The sequence below is a fragment of the Sciurus vulgaris genome (assembly GCF_902686455.1).
Source record: "Sciurus vulgaris genome assembly, chromosome: 6".
Taxonomy (NCBI): Eukaryota; Metazoa; Chordata; class Mammalia; order Rodentia; family Sciuridae; genus Sciurus; species Sciurus vulgaris.
The window spans coordinates 131,938,759-131,958,960 of NC_136466.1; the positions used below are offsets into that span (position 1 = coordinate 131,938,759).

At 35.6% G+C, this 20,202-nt stretch overlaps 1 protein-coding gene across 3 annotated transcripts in view; it reads right to left on the reverse strand.

Moving 5' to 3' along the window:
• The window catches only part of PARP8 (poly(ADP-ribose) polymerase family member 8), a 171,178-nt gene that overhangs the window by 71,590 nt on the left and 79,386 nt on the right, over positions 1-20,202 (reverse strand). For all 3 annotated transcript variants that reach the window (XM_079145908.1, XM_079145907.1, XM_079145906.1), the window contains exon 4: positions 5,598-5,635. In XM_079145908.1, coding sequence (XP_079002034.1) covers positions 5,598-5,635 — 38 coding nt within the window. The remainder of the gene's footprint in view (positions 1-5,597; positions 5,636-20,202) is intronic.

Consider the following 20,202-nt stretch of genomic DNA (forward strand, 5'->3'; position numbering starts at 1 on the left):
GACAGTCTCAGGTTTCATGTCATGAACTATTAAATTACCATTATGATATAATAGGCCTCATCAAATCACAAAGGCATATCCTTTTTATTTTTTCTTTTTTTGATTCCAAGGATTGAAACCAGGGACAATTAACCACTGAGCCCACCTCCAGCCCTTTTTATTTTGAGACAGTCTTGGTAAATTGCTTAGGGCCTCACTAAGTTGCTGAGGCTGGCCTCAGCCTCCCAAGCACTAGGATTACAGGCATACACTACCACCTCAGCTCACAGAGCATATCCAAGGTGCGATCAGAAATGGCACAGGACAAAGGACACATGAACTCTAGATTCCTGTGGGGGTTTTTTTTTTGGAAGAATTTAAAGAGTGGCAATAATTCCATAATTGCTTAACAGAATTCACCTGGTAGGGTTCTAGGTTTTTCTTTATTGAGAAGTTTTGATTACTTATTCCACTTGTCCCTATTAGTTTGTTCAGATTTTCTATTTCTTAATGATTCTGTTTTAATAGGAATTTTTCCATTCCATGTTATCCAGGTAAGCAATCACATCTGGGCTTGCTAAATGAGATGAAGTAAGTATGTCAAGAGATGTCCACACCCACATTTGTACTGTGGCATTATTCACTATAGCTAAGATGTGGAATATCCACTAGGTGACTGGATAATAAAATTACAGTACATATATACAGTGGAATATTTCCATTTAGGCACCAAAAAAAAAAAAAAAAAAAGCAAGCAAGAAAGAAAAATTCTGCAACAACATAAATGAACCTGGAAAATATCATGCTAAGTGAAATAAGTCAGAAATAAATATTTTGTTTCATACACTTGGACTCATAAAAACAACTGAGCTAGAAAAGGCAAAGAATAGAAGAGTGGCTATGAGGACCCGGGGGGTTAGGGGGAAATGGAAAGATGGTGGTCGAAGGGAAACCAGATATTTCTAAAACATTCACCTGTAAAATGAAAACGTTTCAAAGACCTAATATACAGCATGGGTGATGATGGATATGTTAATTTCATTGTACTATTCATTATGCAACATACAAATATACCAAATCATCACATAATACACCTTGAATATATTCAATCTAGTTAACAATGTGTTTAATTTTTTAGGAAATTTTAACATTGATACCAACTGTAGTCATGGATCTCTTTTAACCCCCCACCGTATGAGCTGAAAAGTGAAGAGATTTGAATTTTAGCTATAAAACAAGAAGGTATGCTGATGATCTCTGAGGTTGCAAGAACAGTACTAATCCATTCTGTTTTCTTTTTTTGTTGTTTAAATAATTATAAATCAGCAGGGCCTGGTTGCCCATGACTGTAAGGTACTTGGGAGGCTGAGGAAGGAGGACTGTCAAGTTTGAAGCCAACCTCAGCAACTTAAGAGAGATCCTGTCCCAAAATGAAAAATAAAAAGGGCTGGGATGAGGCTTAGTGGTAGAGCACACATGAGTTCAATTCCCATCACCAAAAATAAATAAGAAATTAATTAATTATAAATCTTGCTGGGGCTGGAGTCGTAGCTCAGTAGTAGAGTGGTTGTCTAGCCTTTGTAAGGCACTCAGTTCAGTTCTCAGCACCACATAAAAACAAATAAAATAAAGGTCCATCAACAACTAAAAATATATTTTTAAAAAAAAAATTGTCTTTCTTGCTATCTATAATATCATCATCATTTAAAGATTGGAAAGTAGGACAAAATTAGGGTTAAGGAATACATTTAATACCTTAAATGTATTCAGTGGCAGAAAAAGGATGATTTCAAAATAAATTTCCTCATTGGAATTCTATTTGACCCCAGAACTGTCAATTTTGTTTTTGTTTTGGATTTTTTGGTGATTTTGTGGTTTTTCCAGACCTCTGGAGACAGGTTGTTTAATGTGTATGTTTTGTAGAGGACCAACAGATCTTTGTTAAAGCTGTTAACAATATGAGTACTTTCTCTTCATTGCCTACCAAAGCATTCACATATTATCAGAACTTTTACAGACAACTGGGAAAGATGAGTAGAGACTACAGAAAAGCACCTCTTAAACTACTGCTTTCATTCTACTTCAAACACAGCATAATTTACGTCAAGTCATTCCATTCTTCACTTCTATGTAATTTAAAAGAAATGACAATTATAATTATAAGCAAATTATATAGATTTGGTATCATCCTAGATATTTTCCTTGAATTTTCTATGTAATTTCAAGTCATCTCCCAAGCAAGTCAAGTATTATTTTTATTTTAGATTAGTAGATCAAGACTGAGATATTAAGTCATCTATTCAAACTGTTTAAGTAATTATACAAGTATTATACAAGTAGAAAGTGATGAAGCCCATGTCTTTCTGAATCCAAAACTCAATGCTTTGTCATTTTGTTTTAAAATAACACTGCAATCTTACAAAATATAAATGCTTGTTAAACATAAAAACAATTGTACTTGAGTTTCTAATTTAATAGAGACTATATAGGATTCTAATTTTCATGTGATTTATGAACAAAGCTATTCCAATGTTCAAGTATGTGACCCAAGTCAAGACTTTTTGGATTTACAGGAACCAGAGAACCCAGAAACTGACTCCTCACTCCTCTAGATCCTATAGTGAGGAATAGAAGAGGGGAAAGGGAATTCACTCCCATCAGTAGGTAAGCCTGCTAATTAAAGGTGGGAACAGATGAGAAGGAGGACTTCCACTGTTTTACTATAGCACAGTCAACCTGTGACTTATAAACATATATATCTGCTCTTTATCCCATTACCTCCAAAAAAGGTCTCCTCTATAAAATCTACAAAGAAATACAAGACAGACAGCTGATCTATTCATTCACTTTATTTTGAAGTCAACATATCATTTGGTTTCTCATTTACGTTCTTGTCATTATGTGTGCCTGACTCAATAAAAATGGAATTGTAATTTTCACAAAAAGGACTATGAAGTAAGTGTCAATAGATGCCACAGGCTAACTAGCAGAGCAAAATTGTAAAATGATAATCCATCCCTAGGGACATAAGCTAGGGAGACTTAATTCATGCTCTGCAAAATAATGCTGATACATTTGCATAGAGCAAAGAAAATCTCATACTTCCAAACTTAGATGATGAGCTAATCACTGAAATACATAATCACAAAAAGGAAAGAAAAAAAAATCCTAAAGAACATTATCAGAAGGAATCAATAAAGGTAATGTTGACATTACCACACAAGTACTTAAAACCAACAATAAAAAGAGCTGTTTATTTGAAAAAAATTCAATAGGCAAATGTTTTAGAAGACCAACCAAAGGTGGAAGAGGACAAGAATATAAACAATCAAAAGGAGAAATAAACACACAGACAGAAGACTATTTAAACCTCAAATCCTTAAAATACTGTTTGCTAAAAAAAAAGAGAGAGAGAACATTTCAGCAACATAGTGACTTTGAAGAAGAACACATGTTAAAAGATGTCTAAGAAACAGGAAAACAGAAAGGCTGTGGTAGAGAAGTTGTCCTGGAACCATCCCTAGGGTTTGGACAGACTCACTTGCTCAAATATAACAACTGATTTTCATCAGGAACCAGAAGTCTATCATGACAAAATATCTCTCACAACCATATAATCTTTACGACCATTAAGACACCTGGAAAGTAAAGTGACACCTTATTTTTTAAAAGAGAAAATACACAACACTGTAATATGACCAAGTAAGAATAAATAATAAATAAATAAAAAGTGACAAATGAGAAAAGGAATGATACTTGATTATGGGAAAGAAATTGGAAACATGCTAATTTTGAGAAAAGGTAAAAAGCTGCCGGCCTTCATACCTATTATTAAAAATTATTCCAGAACTTCTACCCATGCCAGAAAGGAAGAAAAACAAAAACAAAAACAAAAACAGGCACAGGTATGAATATTGGAAATAAAGAGCAAACATAATTTTACATAATACTGTCTTCTGAAAAGTCAATCATGGGGGCTGGGACTGTAGCTGGGGCTGTAGCTCAGCAGTAGAGTGTTTGCCTTGCACATGAGAGGCACTGGGTTCAATCCTCAACACCAAATAAGTAAATAAATGTATTCAAATAGTCAAGCATGACTTACAACTCTTTGTAAACATATACATGGATTAAAATTGAATAAAGATGGAAATGTTATCATATTAATGTTCCCTTTGAAGAAATCTCCACAAAAAACTAACACTGCTTCTTCCCAAGAAGGAACAGGAATCAAAACTGAATTGTAGACTTTTTTTTAGTCACCAGATTACATGTCCTTGGGAAATATTATTTAATCTTTCAGCACATTTCTTCAAGTTCAAAGGTTATGACTGCCCCTGTTTGGCCTGTCACACAGACAGGATCACATGAAATTGTGTATGTGGAAGTATTTGGTAAACTGGGCTGTACAGTGTTTTACTGTACTAGACACATCAACCAATTCACTATTCTGACCCTGTACTTAAACCCCAATGCTTTCATCTCCCTCCTCCCTCTTCCCTCCTTGTGTTTCACTGCAGCCTACTACCTAAACCAACTTTTTGATCAAATAGGTCAAATACAGTGTTTGTTTACACTCCTTCTCTTTGGGGATATCATTTGAAATTCACTACAATTTTGTTCCAAAATGTGGATTCAGGAAAGCACAACTTATATTGAAAGCTTTGTTCTAAAATTTCAATTTTTAGATACTGATATTTCCAAATGCTTCTGTGAAGTGTGGAAAAAGCCCAATTAATACATCTTGGCCACAAGGGGGAGCTAAGCATTTGGTACACCTGGTATACTAAATGCATCTTCTACCATATATCTCATGCCACAGAATAACTCACTTAACATCTTCGAGTTGGGCTTTTATTTGTGGCATTATTTCGAGCACCTTGATTTAAACTTCTGCCCCTCTCATTACTAAAATCTCTCCAAGATGCTCAGATGAGAAGCACAATCATTACAGTATTTACATAAGCAGCAAGTCTTTTATTTTTCAAGCATAATTCATAAACATTCAGCATCCAAAATATATATCATAATAAGTACACTGACTTCATTTCCAGCTATCAAAAAATGTTTCCCCTTATAAATATGTCAGTAAAACATGCCTAGAATGCTTTCCATATTAATCTTTAAAAATAGGCATACCCTTAATGATGAACAATCTCCACTGTATTACTGTAAAATTGTTTTATAGAATATTACATTTAAAACATATGGAGAGCATCAAAAAATAATTTTAAGTAGGGAAAAGAGAGGAAGGGAAAGAGAATAGTGTTACCTGTATTTTCACATTACGAAAAGTCAAATGATGCCAAAAAACTAACAACTACACCAGTTCAGACAATCTTCAACTGTAATGATATAGCGATACAGGAGGCAGATAAGCTCTTAAGCTTATATGCTCATATGAGTGACTTTTCAAGGCAACTGTTTTGATTCCAGACTCAGATTAACACGTGTACTTCACAAGTAATCAACAGAGTTCTGTATTTTTTTTTTTAAGATTTCCTCTGTCGACACTCCACCACTCAATATACTCATATATATACATTTTATATCTCCAGAAGAAAAATAAATTAAAGAAGTCATGACATGAATATTTGTAATAAAAAGAAAAATAAACATACCTGGGTAATCTTCAGATACATGTACTGAGTAGGATACACTGTTAAAATAGGAAAAGAAAGGTTCAAGTTATTGTGAAGGCAGACATGATATTACAAAAGCATAACCAACCCAATATTATACATTCATTTACACAGTTTAAAATAAAAGTATAAACAGATAAGATCCTAAAAATGTCATTTATCTGTGACATGGGGAGCTTACAGATTTTTAATACACACTTGCAGAGTTTAAGTTGGTCTTTCAATAATGGTTTTGAAATTTCTTTCTTCCAAGTCATACATTTTCTAGCACAGATAGGTCTTTTTATTTCTGTAATCTCTTAAATCTCATTTGTAAACATTTGTTTGGTTTGCTCAGATTTTCATATCAAAAAGCATTTCTCTGCCAGGCGTGATGGCACATGGCTGTAATCCCAGATACCTGGGAGGCTGAGGCAGGAGGATGATGAGTTCAAGGTCAGTCTGTGCCATTCAATAAAAACCTGTCTCAAGAGAAAAGTGCAAAAGGATTGGGTGTGTGGCTCAAGGGTAAAGCCCCCTGGGTTCAATGACCCAGTAGGGGAGAGAAACATGTATTCCTTCTATTTAATTCAAGAATTAAAACTTCTAATAGATACTCCTCATCAATCAATCTTTCATCACTACTCTATACAACAAATATACTACCTTCTATTCTCACAAGGATCGAATTATTTCAAAAATAATTTTTAAATTGCATTGATGCAATTTCAAAACTCCTTTTCTTAGTAACATCATTGTTTCTATGAACTTAACTAATTAGCATATAGGAATTTAGCATATGCATTAGTTCAATTTTTTATGTCAATCAACCAATAGCATATCTCTTGAGGTTATGGGCTGTCTATTTATACTTGTAGCATAGTCACCTATTTTAGTGCATGACACAGAGCACATACTCAATACTAGCTATTTGAGTATTTGAGTGAATCAATAGAGCAGTCACCAGCCACAGAAAAGTCAAAATTCCGTTTGAGTTCAGCAAAATCATCTGCCAGTTAAGGGAAAAAAAAAAAAAAAAAACCTCAATTCTTTTGATACAGCTTTTATGCAAGGTATATCATTCAAAAGTGAACCCAGTTCAATCCAAAATCATGTGATCTGTGCACAAAGAGGAAAATATAATCTACCGTCAAATGAAAAGATGATCCAATCCAAGTGCTGGAATTCTCCCACAATGATGTTAAGACAGTTATGCAAACTTAAGGATGTAAAGGAAAATTCAATCAGAAAAGGAGAAAAACAAACATAAAACAAAGCATCAATGTGGGGCACAAGCAAAAGAGTAAACAATTTGTTTCAGAAGGTCTAGGAAAGAAGTAGAGAGGAGACAATAATGTAGGCAAGAAGAGCTTAAAATGTTCCAGTTTGGATGAAAGACAGGTGTGTGGTTCGACGAGACTCAGAAAACCCATGCACAACAGGAGAGTGTAAAGACAATTACACCCAGGCACACAAGTCAAATTCCTGAAAACTAAATATGAGGAAAAAAATTTTAAAGTCAGAGGAAAGAAATGATACATTACATACAAAGAAACAATGATAAGCATCAGTGCTGACTTTGGAGAGGTGAACAGCTGTCAACCTAGAATTCAATATCAAGGAAAGACCACCTGTCCACCAAAAATGAAGGCAAAATAAACTTTTAGACAAGAGAAAAATCTGTCCACAGCATAACTTGCTATATCCTTAATAAAGTTCTCCTTTTCTCTTAAAAGTTCTTAAAATACAGATGTTTAAAGTAAAAATTTTAATACTTTATCACAAAATTTCAAGCATAGATAAATGTTCTACGTATGACCAATTATAGCAGCATGGCTATATCTCATAGAGGAGTGACATGCCACACACAGTTGCACGTCCTTGCATGTTATAAGAACTGGCATAATAAAGACCCTAAACAATTAACTCAAAGAGAAGTTAAGGATATATAACATAATCCTAGAGCAAACACATTCCGGTACATACATAGCTACTAAAAAAAAAAAGCAACTGATAAACTAAACTGGAATTTAAAAACTCATTTTGGAACATATAACCCAAATGATGGCAATAAAAGAAGAGAGGAACGAAAAACAGAAGGAACAAATAAAAAGCAAGTAGTAAATGAAAACTGAATCTGACCATACCGATAAAGGCATGAAACGTTAAGGAACTAGACATACAATGTAAAAGGACAAGATGGCCAGATGGATTTAAAAAAAAAAAAAAAAAAAAAATAGCTGTCTCTAAGGGATCCATGTAAAATAGAAAACCACAGAAAGACAGAAAGTAAAGGATAAAAAAGAGCCTACAAAGAGTATGCATGAGAGGCTGAAGACACAAAGGGACTATAAACTGATTAGGTCAGTTTATAGGCACTGGGTTCAATCCCCAGCAATACACACACACACACACACACACACACACACACACACACACACACAATTTTGTTTTTAATTAAAAAGATCAGTTCATCAGAAGAAGGCATAACAATCAGAAATATTTATTCACCTAATAATAACAAAGATACAGATTATAGGAAACAAAACTTTACAGAATTACAGGGAGAAATAAACACTTCCACAATCACAGTTTGAAAAATCGACAGAACCAAACTAAAATACAAAGAAAGAAAACAATAAATCATTAAAAAGACACAGAAGATCTGAAACATTTTTCACAGGACATTTTAACTTCAGAATACCAAGAAAAACCATATACCTAGCTACAACAATTCTCAATAAATTTGAATGGGTAGAACCACAATTCACCATAGTTCCTCTTCTGGGTATCCTGACTCTTCTTTATCTCATGACGCTGAATCTAAAGTCCTCAAAAAGTTCCTGCCTTTTAGTATGTGTGACTGGATTTAGGGCTTTGAGACTATGGCCATGAGGCAGGGCAACATCCCAGGCAAGTCCAAGCCCCCATGATGCCACCATCAAATTCTTGGCATGCTGTTTAGTTCTTGAAAAAGTTTAGGCAGAGACCAGAAAGACCAAAAACTTAGTAGGGAAGAAGGATGATTAGTAATGAGACCAAGTAGTGACACACAGCTCTTTCCCAAAGCATGTTTGTTCAATGATTAATTCAAGTGATTGGTAACCTGGAATAAGTCAAACATTCTGTTAACATGAAGTAATACTGAAGTAGAAAAAAGTCAGATGATTTTGGACAATTAATCCAGACAGAAGCACAGAATATGAAATAATGAATATGAGAGACAAAAGAACTTTTTTTTAGTTATTGATGGACCTTTATTTTCTTTATTTATGAGTGGTACTGAGAATTGAACTCAGTGCCTCACACGTGGTAGGCAAGCTCTCTTACCACTAAGCTACCCCAACAGTTTTTAAAGCACAGCAGGTTTTCTTTTTTAATTTTTAATTTGTTAACCCTTTTTTATTTCTTAATTGTTAACAGAGATTCACAAGAAGTTAACAAAAGTTGTACAAAGTCCCCTTTATCTTTCATCCAGTTTCCCATACTACGTACACATTACATATCTACAGTAGAACACTGAAGCCAGGAAACCAATATTGTGTAAAGTTTGTGTGTAGTTTTATATCATTTTATCACACATGCCTCACATATCCAACACCACAAATCAAAATACAGAACTATTCAAAGATATCCATCAGGCTGGCTACCCTTTTAGAGGAACACTTCTCTCCCTTTCATCCTAACATTCCTAACATCAGGCAACCACTAATCAGCTTTCCATCTCTACATTTTTGTAATTTCAAGAATATTATACAAAAAAAAAAGAGTATAAAACACACAATTGTAAGGCAGAACTGGTATTTTGAAAAAATTATTCTAGTGGACAGTACTTAGGATAGAGAGAAGAGAAATCAGATTAAGAAGGTATCGCACCAGTAAAAAATAAAAGCAAAAGCAAATGTCATTGGGAAAATATGTAATGGTACTGAGAAGGCAGGAACAAATGGCAGATGCTGGACCCCAGCCAAGATCATAGCTTTCTTTGGGAATCATGGCCCTGAGTCAAATGCCAATAATAAGCAGATAAAATGTCCGTGCCAGTGGTGCCTCAAATAAGTTAGGGGAAATATACGCTCTGAGCTCAAATGAATCTATTTTCCCATGGTTCGCGTGTTTACACGGTGGAACTGACCTATGTAGAAACGAAATTATTGATCAGAGCACCCCTTCTGATCTGGCAGTATTATGTGGCAGAAGTCCGGCACTTTGCCAAAGATTATACTCAGTACTAAGCTGAATTAATTCCCGACAGCCTTCCATCTCAACCAACAGCAGTTGGCTTCGTTTTTCATTCAAATTATGCCTGAAAACAAACTGAAGCCTGAATTCATTCCTTTATCTACCTCCGATTATGCAGCTTGCTGTAGCCTGAGTCACACAAAAAGGAGTCAAATTCTAGCTTTGAGACTTAGTAGCAGAGTGCTATAGGAAAGGTTTCTTCAACACACTCAGCTCCAAATGCTTTTCAGTGAAATGGGAGAATCCATCCCTGTGACTTCTGCACCTGCTGTGATGATTTAATGGTTTAACAGGTGTAAAGCCCCCAGGACAATGCCAGACACAGAGCAGCAGGTGTTCAGTAATTTTAGTCAGTCCCAGCATAAGTAAATTGAAATTTACATTAGTGAAATTTTACATGAATGAATGTCTCTGGGGACCTCAATTTGCTTTAAAAAAAAATTGTTATATGTGTGTGTGTGTGTGTGTGTGTGTGTGTGTATTACATAAAACATATATGTATGTCACATTTATCAGAGACCAAAAGTAACATTGAGGATTTTATTGTATGCTAGTATTGTACTCATGATATTGAGACATGACCATGTTCATAACCATACCTAACTGTTCAAATACAAGGAGAAAAAAAAGCACTGCAAAATGTTTCATCAGTTCCTTGGGCTACAGCGTTTTCTCTGTAGAATACCAGAAGGAAAATCACCACGACTGGAAAATCCTAATCAGTTTCACTTTGTGGCTTACAGGGTTCGAAGGGAAGCAATCCAATACACGCAGACATGCATGATGACACATGAGGATCAAACAGGCAGGACCAAAAAAAGTGCAAAGGGCAAAGCTTAAGTAGTTTTCAAAGTTACTGTGTGCTGCACCTAATACTAAAAAGCAGGCAAAAGAAATCATCAAGTGGATGCAAACAAAGCTGAGCCTGAGAAGAAAGAAAACCCTGGATCAAGCTCTGTACTCCTATTCCTGGGAAAGAGGACCTTTGAAATTCTGAAATGTGCTATATTATGACTACGTTAAGGTGCTCTGTCAGAGAAAGTCAGGTGAGTCGATAGGCGTTTCATACATACTTACTTGCACAGCACAAATAAGATGTTCTTAAAAATCACGTTTAAAACTAGACTCTACCAATTATTTCTAGCATCTCAATAATTTTCAAACAAAATGGTTATTTCACCTCTTCTTTCTCTGAAAGCATCTGACATCTCTAGAGAATGAGTTGACCCAGAAGCGGGCTTAGGTGAGCCCTCAAGTGTTCAATATTTACCTGACCTTGCATTTTGTTTAAATAGTACATCTGTTTACTCCTGTAATTGAATTCATTCATAAGGGCATTTCTGTATTTTAACTCACCACTCGCCCCTTTACCATCCTTCTCCTTATGAAATGTCTACAAACAGCTAATAGTTTAGTCCTCATGCCATTCTCAAGTCCTCATAGCTAATTCTTCAACAGTAGGAAGTTGATGGAATATGGTAGTTTTAACATAAAAGATGCAAACTTGGATTGAAGATGAAGACCTTTCCAGGGGCTACATCAGTGCCTGAATTTTACTAGTGGGATCCACAATGACAAAAAACTCGTGGACTCTGAGCTTGTGATTTTTCAACTACACCCAAAGTGTTGCAGAAGGAAGCAAACCCAACATTCTGCTCCAAAAATACCTTTGACCTTACCCCCTCTGAAAACTAAAACTTTACCATAAACTACATCTTCACATCTCTTTCTCTCCCAGTTGGATCAGACTTTTAGAATTTACATGAGAAAAAAGCAAGTAGCTGAAGCTAACAAAAAATGACAGCCAATGACCAGCAATCCTCCAGTGTGGCTAAGATGCTTGTTAGCACAGATCTCAATGTTCTCTGTTCACATGCGAGTCAGCAGCTGAAATCGACAACAGATGAACCCCACACCTCAGCCCCTGACACCCTGCAGCTTACTAGAACATCATCCATGCCAGCACTTAGAAGTCTGTCTGCCTGCTCTTCAGTGCCACAGGGTGAAAGAGAAACTGTCCTCCTAGCCCTGCCCCCTAGACTACCCCCTAGTAATCTCAAACTGTGAGGTGAAATTGAGGAAAGCTAGAAGCTCAGTTTGCTATTTTAATGCCATTCAATGACCAAAACATTCACCTTCATGTTCATGATCATGTTCATTTTCCAAAAACACTTTCTAATTATCCAGATCAACCAACTACAGAGGCCTCATTGTCACCACTAATAGCTACAATCCTTACGTCACTTACCTAAAATTAGGGATTTCTAGGGCACTCTTGCTCTTTACTAAAAATCTTATCACTACCTCCTACAAGCTACAGTTAAACTGAACACAGTTTCATGGCACTTTCCCCCTTTACCTTTACCTCTCCAAATTCAGGCTACACCTTGGACCTTGGCTTAGGGTAGAACTGCTCCCTTTAATCTCAAAGCCCTGTATCCCCTTTCTAACCAATGCTTTTCATTCTCCAGTCCTTATCCCTACTGTCTGACAGCCTAGGACCATGCTTTCACTCTTAATGTCTTTATAGGTCCCTCCCAACCTAGTCTTTTGTACACATACACTACATTCTACCTTGAACTCATCCCTCCACCAAAATTCTGCCTCCATGGGTCCCCACTGGTCTCTTTTATTTTTACTCCTCTTCTCACATAAGCTCTCTGAATGCATCCAATAAAAATTACATTGGGAAAAGCTTCATATCTGAGTCCTTGACACACCACCCCTTCTCTCCCTGGACCCCCTATTGCTTCTAAAGATTCTCTTTCAGTCTCTTTCTTGACTTTTCACATTTTCAATTTTCATGTTGAACTTGCAGTTCAGTGCTTTGCAGGCCATGCTTACCCGTTTTCCTACCATGAATAATCTCTGTTATACTCACAAGAGTCTCCTACTAACATAAGCAGAAGACTGAAAAATTCTGTTACTCCTAACCAAAGACACATCTTCTTTTTTACACATTGCCAACAGGGTACTTCACAAGCAAACTAAATTGAACACATACAAAATACATCTCATAGCCTTCTTTACATTAATTTTTAACTCAGCAAATTAATGCCAAAAAAAAAAAAATGAGACAAACAATGGTAGTGCTTGCCATCTGGAATTATAGATCTTTATCAGAACACAATTTGAGGCAGGGAGAATCTGATTCAGACGATCTTGAGGGGTACCTAAAAGGGGGCATATCGAAAAAGCATTCCAGGAGACTTTGATGGAGGCAAACTCTGAATCTGGTTTCCAAAAAACATAGATGAATTCTACAGAATAAAATTGTAAATCCTTCACACGTCTGCTAAAGCTATTGAGGATCTAACCCATAACTACCTCTCCATCCCAAATGCCAGAAATACCCAGACCTTAACAGCCAGCCATTCCGAGTTGCATCATGCTTGGAACATGTCACTTTTTTACGCAAAAGAAACAAGCCAGACTGTCTGGATTTAAATTCAGATCTGATATTACTATTATTACTATGTGACCTTGTGCCAGATAATTAACTATCCTCTGCCTCAGTTTCCTCTTTTGTGGTTCTTATCTCTCACAAGTAATAATATCACGAGTAATAATACACAAATACATGTAAAGCATTTAGGAATAAAACTGACACACAAAAGTCAATAAATAATAGCTGCATGGTATGCCTTTACGCCATGTACAAACAGAGAAACAACATGTATCCCATTTGTTTACAATAAAAAAAAAAAAGAAGATATGATTTAGAGTGGACTGATAATCATCTTTAAAAAAAAAAAAGACATACAGTATATATAATATAAGGCGAGCTCTAATGTGAAAGTAGCAGGATGTCTATCTTACCGTGTTTTCCAAGGAGAAAAATAAACCCTTTTGTCTTTTTTACCATTGGAAACTCCATGCAAAATAGGAATTTTGTCCTATTATGATAATTTCTAGTAATTCTTTCTTGCTGTCTTGTTACCCTTCTAGAAATCTAAACTCATGCAAATTAAAAGAGTTTTGAAATGAAAAAAAAAAAAAATAATAGCTGCTATATTAACCATATTATTATTACTAGTCCTATGCAGAGTTACTTCCCAGTAGTACACTCCCTCTTCCCTTCCAAACTCTCAGGAAGAGGTTCAACTTCAACTACCAAGGCAGCCAAGAGGGTCCCTTTCATGATGTCCCCACTTCACTTGTTGTCCTTCGGTTGAAGAGACACAGACATTTTCATCCTCAGAATCCTAAGGTCCAGAAACAGTTAACTTATAACTCAATATGACATTTTTTGAAAAAATGAGCTAATCATACTTTTTTTCTCAAAATTACTTGGCACAACTACCATGACACTCCTTGAGAGGATACTTCCTTCTGTAGCAGTCTTTAAAAACTTGGTAACTACAAGCAAAAGCTTGTGCCCAGCAACAGTTCACTGGGTGTTCACTCCTCCAGGGACAGTGAGTTTCAGGCTCTCCCGTCACATTCTCTTCACAAGCCTTTTGTGACTAATGGCCAAGCTACATGTGTTCTCGATTTTTTAATTTCACTACATAAAGAGGGTGATGGGTGCATTGTTACCATCCTAATATATGAGCTAGAATTCACAGCACTGACACCAGAGTGCAAGATTTCTGCTAGGTTTCAAAGAAAACGGAAATGCCAATTGTTTTCTAATGAAAGACTAGAAACATTAGCATTTCAAAGTGACCAATAATTTTCTTGTCAGAAGTGCATTACAGTTGAAAGTATTTATTTACCCTACTCACATCTTGAAATTGTAGGGAAAGGAGCATTCGTTCTCAACGAAAAAGCAGAGTGGTATGTAAAGTATTTGATCAGGAATCTGTTGCAACATCACATATTCCACAGCATGGAATAAACATACTTTAATTCAAACCCTGAATGAAACTGTGCAGAGATATCTGACCTGCCCTCTCTCACAGCCATTCAACATAAACAAAAGGGAACCAGAAGAGCAATAGCTCTTTCTCGTCAATGAAACAATCTGTTGCCCTTTACCAAAGTCAATAAAGCAAAGATTCTTGCCCAAGAAATGTTTAGTTTCTCAATAATATATGTTCCTATTTCCAAAACGTACTGATAACTTTAAAGTTATTTTAAAGTTATTCTAACAAGTGAAATAACAAAATCAAAAGTAATTTTTTCCTGTTTTTGTTTTTTTTAGAAAAAAGGCCAAGTCAGCAAATTCTGTGCTTAATTATTACACCACAGTTCAAATGCTTAGACTTCTAAATAAGTCATCTTCTCAACAAGAACATGGGGGCTGGAGACAGCTCAGTTGGTAGAATGCATGCCTAGCAAGCACAGGCCCTGGGTTCGATCCCCAGCACCACACACAAAAAAAGATTGAATGTGAGAGAACTAAGTCTGATGAGTAACACTGATGCATGCTTTGTGTTATTTTAAGTGAACAAATTTTTTTCTTTTATTCTGCCTTAGTCTCATTCAAGAGTCAATAGCATAAAATTCTATTTCTCTCATTCTTTTTTCAAAATGAAAAATTAGAGACACTATTTCATTAGCACACAAATGGTAGATAGAACATGTCAAATCACCAAACACCAACACCTTCAGTAAATTAATTATGTAAATATTATTTCCATAGTTCTTCCCCAAAAATTGGACTTTGCATACTTTGCAGTTATAACTAATTTAATATTCTTTTGATGACTATTCACCAACATTTACAGGCCTTTAGCTTCTATGTTTTATATCTGAGTTCAAGTTACAAATGATTCCAAAAAAAGTTTAAATCTGCTACAAGTGAATCACACTGCATATGAAGACTGAAAAATATCCTATTCAGGACTGAATAATTCTATAGCTGAAGTAAGGCTTTGCTGAGGCAAGAAAATATGTGCTAAGAAAACACTATAAATATTCAGAGCAATAACTACAATAGATAGTACAATGCCATCTCAGTGACTTTCTCAAATATTTGTGGTATATAGATTGAGTTCTTGTGAAGACTCTGGAGGACTATGCCTGTCTGACATCATTGTCTAATACTGCTCTGCATTTACCCTCTGCTCAAAAAAAAAAAAAAAAAGACTCCACTGGGTCCTGAGCATGCCCTGCTCACTCTGCCTGGAATTCCTTCTCTGTATTGTTTCACCTGCTCAATCTACCTTTACCCTTCGGGTTCCAACTCGAGTGTTAACTCCTAGAAAAAGCCTTCCCATGCACGGTCCTAGACCTGATCAGAGCTTACTACAGAGCAGTTACACAATTTGTAATTACATACCCATTTGCAAAACTTATTCACATTTGCTTCCCCTACTAAATCTATGAAAGCAGAAAGCACCTGTTTTAATTATCCCAGGATAATTATGGGAACTTCCTCACAAAATTATTTTAGAAATATGAACTAGTTTAAAACCTGAAGAACACAAGAGAAAAAAACAAGAACTCTAAACAGGGCAAGACTGGATTGAGTTCTGCATTTTTTATAGCTATGTGAAACTGAAAAAACTGAATTTGCTTATCACCCTGCTGCTAATTTGTTGAGTTAATATCTACTTCTTAGTACTGTCAAGAGGATCACGTGGAAGATGGTATGTAGAAGAAAGCAGCATTTGTAGTGATAAGAGGTTATCACTGAAAATGATTTCTCAACTGCTCCCTCCCAAAATTACTGAAAGAACAGAAGCCAAATAAATCAGAACCTCTCATCGAAAAGGTCCCCTCGGTATCTGTTCTCTCTGCCCTACCTGCTTCACAGAGAAGTCTTCAGGTCAGCAGAGGATGCCCTCTCCCACATGGGAGAGGAGAGGTGATTGTTAAGTCAATCAGAAAAATGGATGCCCTTTCTGTGGTGGCAGGCTTCCCAAACTGTTCCACATTTCGGCTTCAGTCATTGGTTCAGAGTGGTCCATTCAGAAGAAAGCTGGGACTTTGAGTAATGATTGTGCGAAGAGTTACTAGCTACCACTCCTCCTCCTCCTCCAAGTGAACAAGGAAGCACAGGGCGCTATTTCCACTTGTGCCCTTCTAACAGCCTTGAGAAAGATGGTCTAAGGAGGTCCCTGACACGGAAAAGGGTGAAGCTTATGAAAACACCTCAGAGACAGGGCCCTGATCAAACTACACCTAAATCTCATTATGAATGTTTTACATGAGCAAATAACTTTCCTTTTACTGTTTAAGTTAGCATGAAATATATTTGCCTCATATAACTGAAATCATCTAATGTTATGGACATTTAATATGCATAATTTAAATTAAAAACTAAGTGTAAACACATAGCTTTGATCTAGTTTTGTAATCTTTGCCTAATTAACAGAATGTATTCATGATTTATTTAGAGTTAACTGGTATTTAGAAGTTAAAAATTTTTAAAGAAAAATTTTCAAGCATAAAACTTGCACATGAAAAAACCCAAGTGCCCAACTTTTATTATTTCTCTGCGTGCCAAAGATAAGGTCATTTTCTTTGCAAGTTAGTATTTCTACCTAGTAATTATAGGCTATTTATTTTAGTCTTTGACAGGCCCCAATTTATTATTTTGTTTAAATATTATATGTATGTAAAGGGGGATTTGGAAACCTTACCTCCATTCACTTTCTTGTGTTTGTTGTTCTTTGGACTCCAGCCTCTGGGGAGCAGGGCCACTGAGCAGTGGAGTGGTAATAGTGTCAGACTCTACAACTGTACTTCCAAGAACTGACTCAATCAATTAGTCTTTCCCTACTCAATAAGCTTTTGAAAAATGTTTTGTTCTCACAAGATTAATGTGAAAGCATACTACTGAAAACATGGGTACTGTGCTTAAATTTGACATATTTTGACCACAAAGTTAAATGATTAATATTTATTTAGCAAATGCAATTCAATCTTATGTCAGGGAATACCTAACTAAATGCTTCAATTATAAACATCCAAGATAGCCATGCATTTGGTTTTACCTAAGGAAAGGTGTCAAAACAGCTATAATTATAACACCACTTTTGAATATATGTTGAAATTGAACACTAATGTGCAGATTTTTCATGGGGAGGCAGAAAGTGGACCACTGATCCCAGATCCAATGAAATAAGAACTACATGGGATTGAATGAACTGGCGAGGATATTCATTTAGAAATTATTGACATTTTCTTAATATTCTATTTTCTAATGGATATACAAGGAAGCCCTTTATCTTTCTTCTTTTTGAACTATATTTATGAATTTTGTGGACACAGCTCTTATAAACTAAAATGAAACATGAAATACCATCTGATTCTCCCTGATTAACAGAATTCAGAACTCCTAGTGATGCTCTCATTGCAATCTAGCTGTTTTCATAGATTCAATAAGATTGTCTTTCTTTTTACAAGAACAGTATTGGACAAATTCATTTATTCAAGGCTATCTCTAGAGTATCACATTTGAAGACCAATTTCAGTTAATCAGAAATGATGAGCAATTATGAAGAGACAGGAATGACTTTAGGTGTGAAATTAAACTCCTCCCAGGAAGGCTGACCTAATAACTACACGGTATGTTCCCAGAATAAACCAGGGGTGAAGAATGTAGCAAGAGAAGCAACTTAACAAATTTTGGAGGCGCCTCAGTAAGACAAAAAAGGACCCAACTGATGGTGTTTCCAAAGGTAAAAACTAATGGACAGTGATTCCTAGTTTTGTTTTTCTAGCAGCAGAGAAGCAAATGATGGGAGTTTTTAAAAGTTCAAAGATTTCCTAAGAAAAGTCAGGGAGAGAACTTAATCTTATGGCCATTCTTAACAACTACTCAGTAGCTCAGAGTTGGAAATTTGCAAACTCCAGGAGGCCTGCAGGGCTCTTTTTCACTCTCACTGAAGTTTGTTTAATGAAGAATTGCTTTTGATAATGCGCCAATGCAAATGAGAGAAGAGAGAAGAGAAAAAGAATTACTTTTAAAAAATATTTATGATCACAAAATAGGGACTCAAAGGAAAAGGTAAAAAAAATCTGAAAAAGAACTAAGAAAATTTGGGGTATTTTTCCACTGCAATGCTGGGCATAAGCTGGAAAAAACTGGTTATAATACAAATGATCCCTGTTCATGTCATTACAAATGAATCTGTCTGCTAAAGAATATATGTATCTAGGTAACTGAATGTTGACTTCCAACTCTCCTTTGAACAAGTATTAGTACTGAAACACAAGCAAAACCCTAAAATTCATAAATGAATGCCTCATTTCAGACTAATTAGGTGCTAAGCTGATTAAGTCAACCTTATAAATACAGTAGAACCTTATAAGTCAACCTTATAAATACAGTAGTGGGTTTTGAAGTTACATATTAACTAAAATGTTTACAAATCAGGATTGGTCAAATAGCAGAAACCATTACTAAGTTGCTAAGGTCAAGGGGCTGGGGTTGTAGCTCAGTAGCAGAGTGCTTGCCTAGCATGTGTGAGGTATTGGTACCTTAGTACCAGTATCCTTAGAACTGCATAAAACAAATAGAGGCATTCTACCCATCTATTAAAAAAAAACAAAAAAAAAAAGATGCTAAGATCAATAAGAAGTCACAACACTAATCTCATGAGGTCATAACCCCACTTCTGTTCAACACAATAAATATACAAATGCATACATACACACAGAAAAGCCTTTCCAGGATATGTATCACCACATCACAAATCACTCTCCATATGGACTTACACTGGTACAGGACTTGGGGGTGGTGGTGGCAGGGAGAAAGGTTCTTGGTTCATTGCTATTGCTGGTGGTATTCGTTTTCCTTTTCTTTCTGATTTTTCTGGAATAAACTTTACTAATGGTGATCAAGTATACTCAAAGAGAAAAACTATTCAAACACTGTACTCTGATTCAGATGATAGTTCATTCACTAACAAAATGTGGAAAACCTGTCTTGTGGACTCATTCACTCGTCCTTCAGATATGAATTTACATTGCCACTTTCTTAAGCCCTCCCTCTCAGCTTCTACCCCACACTGACTAACTTTACCCAGAGAAAGGTAAATCCCATTACCAAACACTTCCTTAGGGCCCTATTATAAAGCTTTATGAAACATTTTTCACAGTTGTAACTTGAAAGACTTGAAGATTAATGTTGTTTTCCCCACTAAATCTAATGTCTATATATCTTATTTGCTGCTATAGCCCCAGATACTCAATATACACATTGTATCTTAAATTTAAGGTGTTCTAATCTAAATGCATGAAATATTTAGGAGCTATTCATATATATATATACTTATGACTAGCTTCCTTGCCATGTATATTGAATGACTATTAAATAATGTTAGATTAAAATTATTTTATGTCTTATCCAAGATAAAACCAATTAAAGTCTAAATTTAATTAAGTCTGTTTATTCTAATTTTAAAAGAGATGAATACACTTGTCTTTCACAGGAATGAATTTTAAACATATAATGCGAAAGGACATA